The sequence below is a fragment of the Myotis yumanensis genome, unplaced genomic scaffold (assembly GCF_028538775.1).
Source record: "Myotis yumanensis isolate MYYU_CA2020_CCGP unplaced genomic scaffold, mMyoYum1.0.hap1 SCAF_1, whole genome shotgun sequence".
NCBI classification, from domain to species: Eukaryota; Metazoa; Chordata; class Mammalia; order Chiroptera; family Vespertilionidae; genus Myotis; species Myotis yumanensis.
In genome coordinates, this window is record NW_027223752.1 from 61,963,369 (window position 1) to 61,969,368 (window position 6,000).

The following is a 6,000-nucleotide window of genomic DNA, read 5'->3' on the forward strand; positions in this document are numbered from 1 at the left end:
GCATCTCCGAGTCAGACCCAGGTCATCTTGAAAGCCCCGGAGTCTATTTATTACAGAGTTGGCCCTTGCAGACCAAAAAGAGTCTCTTTGATATTTGTCAATTATACCTCAATAAAGCTGAAATTTTAAAAAAGAGGAAAAAAAGTCTAGTGCAGTGATGGCGAACCTTTTGAGCTCGGCGTGTCAGCATTTTGAAAAACCCTAACTTAACTCTGGTGCGTGTCACATATAGAAATTTTTTGATATTTGCAACCATAGTAAAACAAAGACTTATATTTTTGATATTTATTTTATATATTTAAATGCCATTTAACAAAGAAAAATCAACCAAAAAAATGAGTTCACGTGTCACCTCTGACACGCGTGTCATAGGTTCGCCATCACTAGTCTAGTGAGTTCCTCATGCTTAGGATCTGGTGTAATTCAACAAGCCTTTTTGTGACCTTTGGCTTCGGTGGGGTTGGTGCTCACCAGACCATTTTTACTCATCACCCTTGTTCCACTACAGCCAAGGAGTCTATACCTTTGTTTATTGCATATCACACAGGAATTCAACAGGACTATGCAATATGTATGTGTGTGTAGATATTGCAATATTGAGGAAGAATCACTGCATATTAAAGTAAAATATTTATGTTGAATGGAAATCTTGAACTAAAAGAATGATGCTCTGTTCTCTTGCCTCTGGCTGTGTAGAGCATATGCAAGTGTGAGTCACTGGAAAGCTAGCTGTCAGTTGTCATAATAATGAGGCATAAACACAAAGGCAGCACAGTCACCTCTTGTTTGAGGACTGCCAACTTTAATGGTTAATTTTAGATATGAAATTTAGGTATATCTTTAATTTCTTACATAGTTTGATTATATATAAACATGGTTTGAACTCCTGGCTTGCTAGTTGTGTGGTTTGTTGAATGTATTTGCCTTAAATCTGAAGACTCACTAGATTTTTAAAAATTGGATCATAATATTGATATATTTCTCATTTTGATTCAGTGAGTGATGTCCAGTGCCACGGATGAGCTTCAGAAAGCATGGGCACCAAGTTACCTATTGATGTGTTGGTAATTTGGTTAAAGTCAGATCAGCAGCATGGGATTTTGTTTATAAATCAGCATTTTAAAAAATAATATTCCTTTGATTATTCATAGTCAAGTGTCAATTGAATTTAATTCAGTCTTCACCAAGGATACATATTTTGGTCTATTTATGATATTGATGATTTTAAAAAGTGTTACTGCAGTTTTTGAAAAGAATCCAACTATGAGAACATGAAGTTTTATTTAGCTTACTTGATAACTAATAATAATGAACTTTATTCTCTAAATTTGGAAGCATTTCAAATAAGAAAAAGTCTCTTTTTTGAGAACATATTTTAAATTTTATAATAAATATACGGACCTAAAACACCAAAATGTCTACCTTTATCAAGCTTTTATTTTTAAAAAAAAATTCTATTTATTCACTATGAAAATAGGAGGAAAATTAAAATTGTATTTTGGGAAATTTGTAGTTGGTACACTGTAATGAAACTAATGTTTGAAATAAATGAGCTGGATTATTTTAATCCATTGAGGATATATTTTGCATAATCTAGTGGAGTAATTTATTAAAATTTGAATAAGGAGTAAAAGTTATGTATTGTCTATTAATAGAAAATTTGTGACAAATTTTTTATTTGCTTTAGTATTTTATATTATTGTTAAATAAATAATATAAATTGAACCATTTTTTTAAATTGAATATCAGTTTATAAACTTCTGAAATTTTATTAGCTTTAGTCTCCAAAACTGAATTATATTCACTGGCATTAATTTATTACTTAAAATCTTTTTTTTATTGGCATAACCATTTTGAGTCAAATCAACAAATCACTGTTTTTAAAAAAGGATTTCTGTATTGTTTCTTCAGACCTTATTTAATCCCAATAAGACTGTGGTGAAGATGTTTGTTGTGATATATGACTTACGAGATATGCCAGCCAATCATCAGACATTCCTACGACAAAGGACTTTTTCTGTACCCGTTAAACAAGAAATGAAGAGAAGTGTTAATAAAGAGAACATCCGTCATACAGAAGAACGGTTATTACGCTACCTCATACATCTGAGGTAATATTTAAAATGAAAATAAAAATGTTACTTTAGAAGAACAACTCTGAAATTTTTAGTTTATTTTAAAAACTGTCACTCTAATTAGACCAGTGCCCCTTGGGATTTGCTTAACTTGCAAACTTTGATGATATCCCAGGATGCAGCAAACACATGGCACATCTTCTTGCAGTCATTATTACTTCCTGAATCGGAGGAGTTTTCATTTCTAGCTGTATGCAAAATATTTTATATCAAAACAAATGCTGATAAATCTGGGACAGTGAGACACATTTTCTAAACCAACACTGTCCAATCCTATATAATAAAAGCCTAATATGCTAAGTGTCCAACCGTTCGACCATTTGACCAGTGGCTATGACGTGCACTGATCACCAGGAGGCAGACGCTCCAACTGGTAGGTTAGCTTGCTGCTGGGGCCTGGCTGATGAGGACTGGGTGAGACTGGCCGGACACACCCTGGAGCCCTCCCACAATCCCTCCCCTGCCCAATCGTGCACCGGTGGGGTCCCTAGGCCTGGCCTGCTCCCTCTTGCAATCCGGGACCCCTGGGGGGATGTTAGAGAACCAGTTTCAGCCCGATCCCCACAGGCCAGGCCAAGGGATCCCACCAGTGCACCGGGACTCTAGTAGAATTATAATGAGCCATATATGCAGTTATATATTTTCTAGTAGCTACATTAAAAAAATTAAGAAAAAGGAAAGATTAATATATTTCATTTAACCCAATATATCCAAATATTATAATTTGAGTAATCAGTATACCCAGTAAGTATTATGACTGAGATGTTTTATATTCTCTATTATTTATTATTATAAATATAAATAATACTGAAGTATTTACATTCTTCATTTATACTGAATACTTAAAATCAAGTATGTATTAACACTAACAGCACAATGCAGTTCACACTAGCCCTATTTCAAGTGTGCAGTTAGCCACATGTGGCTAGTGGCCTTTGTATTCAACAGGGAAGTTCTTAACCTTCATTCATTCATTCCATGAATATGTGCTAGGCATGCTTCTAGGCACTGGGAACAGTTGTAACAAATCTCTGTTCTCATTGAACTTATATTCTAGTGATTCCATTAGAAATATATTTTCCTCTCACAGCTAGAGGTTGTGAGAAAGCACTGTTTGCCCTTGAGGTCCAGGTTGCCAGCATCCTAGAGTAAGGCTTTCAGACCTGAAAGCCTAGTATAGCTCTCAGGATTAATGAGCAAGTCTGCTGTTTAGGAGAGAGCTCAATAGCCTTTTGCCTGTAACTTTATTCCTGTTATTTTTCTGATGCCATTCATACCAAGTCCTCAATCATATCAGTGACAGAAATTCATCTTAGTTTAACTTTTTATTCCAAGAGCCCTATTCATCAGGAGAAGGCATCTTTCATCCAGGGCCCAGGCAGAGAACCTCTTTAATCTGTTACTGATGGTGACCACTCACTATCTTTCAATAAATTTGCCTTGTGGTGAGCTAGTGTGAATAAGGAATCAGCTATACACTTAAGTCCCACACTTGAAAATGTCTGTTAAGTTTATTGGTCACCCCCCACCCCCCATAACACTGCTTAATTGGTACTCTTATTTTGGGGTCTTCTGCCTGGTGTTCCGAGCAATCTAAGGAGATGTTAAACCAGCACAGTGTGTTTAAACCCAACCTGACACGCCCTGACCTGAGCTTCATGGGAAATGTTGTGCAAACTGTGGGAATGAAAAACATACCAGAACAGACTTGGAAGACTTTTAAAAAGAGAAATGGTATAAAATAGCAGACTATATGAATAGCTCCCAGCCCGGTCTAGAGAAAGAGTCAACTCTCTTTAAACTTCCATTTGAGACCATTTCTCTTGAAGTGTTAACAACCATACCAACATTTACTAAAATAAAATTCAACTGCCCCAGCTTTTATAATCCCTACATAATGATTAGATACTTTAAATGCTGTAAAGAAACCTCTTTGCAAAGTGTGATATAGCTCCCAAAGCTCACCATGTTCTCCTTCAGACTGAGATCATGAAAACCTTCACAGAGAGGAAAAGAGTAAGACGGTCAAAGAGGTCTGCTTTAAAATACATTGCTGACCGCCAGGTTATTCTGCTAATTTAGGAATAAAACCACAAATCCAGAGAGTATTTCTGCTATTCAAAGGGAAAACCAGAGAAGTGAGCACTAAAAGCTGCGTTTGACTATCTGCCAGATAAGTTTATATGATTAAAGATTCTAGTGCCTTGTGTTATGCTATAAATATTAATTAGCAGGGGATAGAAACTGTTCCGTATGCAGTTTTGGTAACCGTTTTCATTTCACTGATAACTTTTTAAATGATTTTTAAATGATTAGGCTTTATTTAGGTAGCCACTACTAATGGTAGCAGTCCTTTCTCATCCTATGATTGTCCTCAAAACTTGATTATTTTTCTGAAGACTTTTTAAGTATGGAATCAATGTGAATGTACTCAAAATTGTGGGAGGATAAGTTGTGTGAAATGGATCAATCTGTGTGGCTAGAAGATGTCTGAGCTGCAAAGCCCAAATGTAGTATAATTGGCTGATGTGAACTGAAACTTGACACTGTAGGTGAGAAAGGTGCATGGAATGTGGTGTCAGGGCTGAAAGGTAGGAGTAAATGTGCCAGATTGACGGTAGGAGGCATCTCTGGCATTGTATGAGGGAAAGGGGAGTGTGAAGTGTTTAGGGAATAGTAAGAGAGAGGCACTTAAATAGCAGCACAGGCTTTGGCAATATAAGACAATATCTTGTTAAAAAGTCACTATTGATAACATGGCAAGACTAATTCTTCTTACCTTTAAAATTTAATTATTCAGGTTTTTTCTATGTTTTGTTTTGCTTTAAAGACTCATTCCCTAAATGATGCACCCTTTTGTTTGTGTTTTTTTAGGTTCCAGAGTTCTAAATCTGGAAAGATCTACCTCCATAGAGATGTCCGGCTCCTGTTCTCGAGAAAGTCAATGGAAGTTGATAGCGGTGCTGCATACGAACTCAAATCTTACACTGAATCGCCAACAAACCCTCAGTTTTCACCAAGATGTTGATAAGAAGTGACAATTTAAAGTATTCGCTCAGTACGCCAGTTTGAAAGTAAAAATTAGCATAGAACGGAGTGTACCAAATTAACAGCCAGGAGAGTGGATCCTCTCCTGTTATCCTGGACCAGTTTTCATTAAAGGATTCCTGGAATGAGATCCACATATTCCAAGTAGACTGGAAACACTCATGTCCTAAGCCTTTTTGTACTGTTGAAACCACTTCATGGGACATGTTGCAATAGCAAAACCCCCCCGTTAGATTAGTGTTTACACATTTTACTTCTCAGTTATTTAATATTTAATGTTTTCCTTAATACTCAAGTGATGTTTGTCTCTAGTGTTCTAATGTAGCACAAATCCTATGTAAAATCATACTATGTATTTTTGACGTTAATGTTGAAATCTAAAATATATGCACAAGTCTTTAATTTTGTGTGATGTGTTTTAAGTATTATTCATTTAAGTTACTGAAAACAATGAAATGAGAATGAAATGTTGAGCTTCTTTAAGATTAACGCACTATGCAAGCATGTGTAGTTTTTATATCCCCCAGGTTCAGTTTTTAAAACACCCCTTCCTCGTTGCTGTCTCACACGGTAGTCCTTTAACATTCTGTATTGGCAGTGTAGTGCAGACTCAGCTGCTGCACATTCCCTTTGCGAGTTCAGATTATCATGCCCATTCATATTCCTCCTAGAATCCCTTATCCTCAAAACAGTTCTATTTTTCCTTAATCACTACTACAGAGGCTTTGCATTAAATTGCTGCCCCATGCTAGATAACTTTTGCAAATGGTTAAAAGAATATGTACTTTGAAAACAAATTAGTATTTATATTGTAAAT

At 35.8% G+C, this 6,000-nt stretch overlaps 1 protein-coding gene across 8 annotated transcripts in view; it reads left to right on the forward strand.

The window, feature by feature from the left end:
* The window catches only part of ATOSA (atos homolog A), an 80,501-nt gene extending 74,911 nt beyond the window's left edge, over positions 1 to 5,590 (forward strand). For all 8 annotated transcript variants that reach the window (XM_070422553.1, XM_070422576.1, XM_070422564.1 and 5 more), the window contains 2 exons: positions 1,912 to 2,111; positions 5,010 to 5,590. In XM_070422553.1, the coding sequence (XP_070278654.1) occupies positions 1,912 to 2,111; positions 5,010 to 5,163 (354 nt within the window). In that variant the 3' untranslated portion in view covers positions 5,164 to 5,590. The remainder of the gene's footprint in view (positions 1 to 1,911; positions 2,112 to 5,009) is intronic.
* The last annotated feature ends 410 nt before the right edge of the window (positions 5,591 to 6,000 follow it).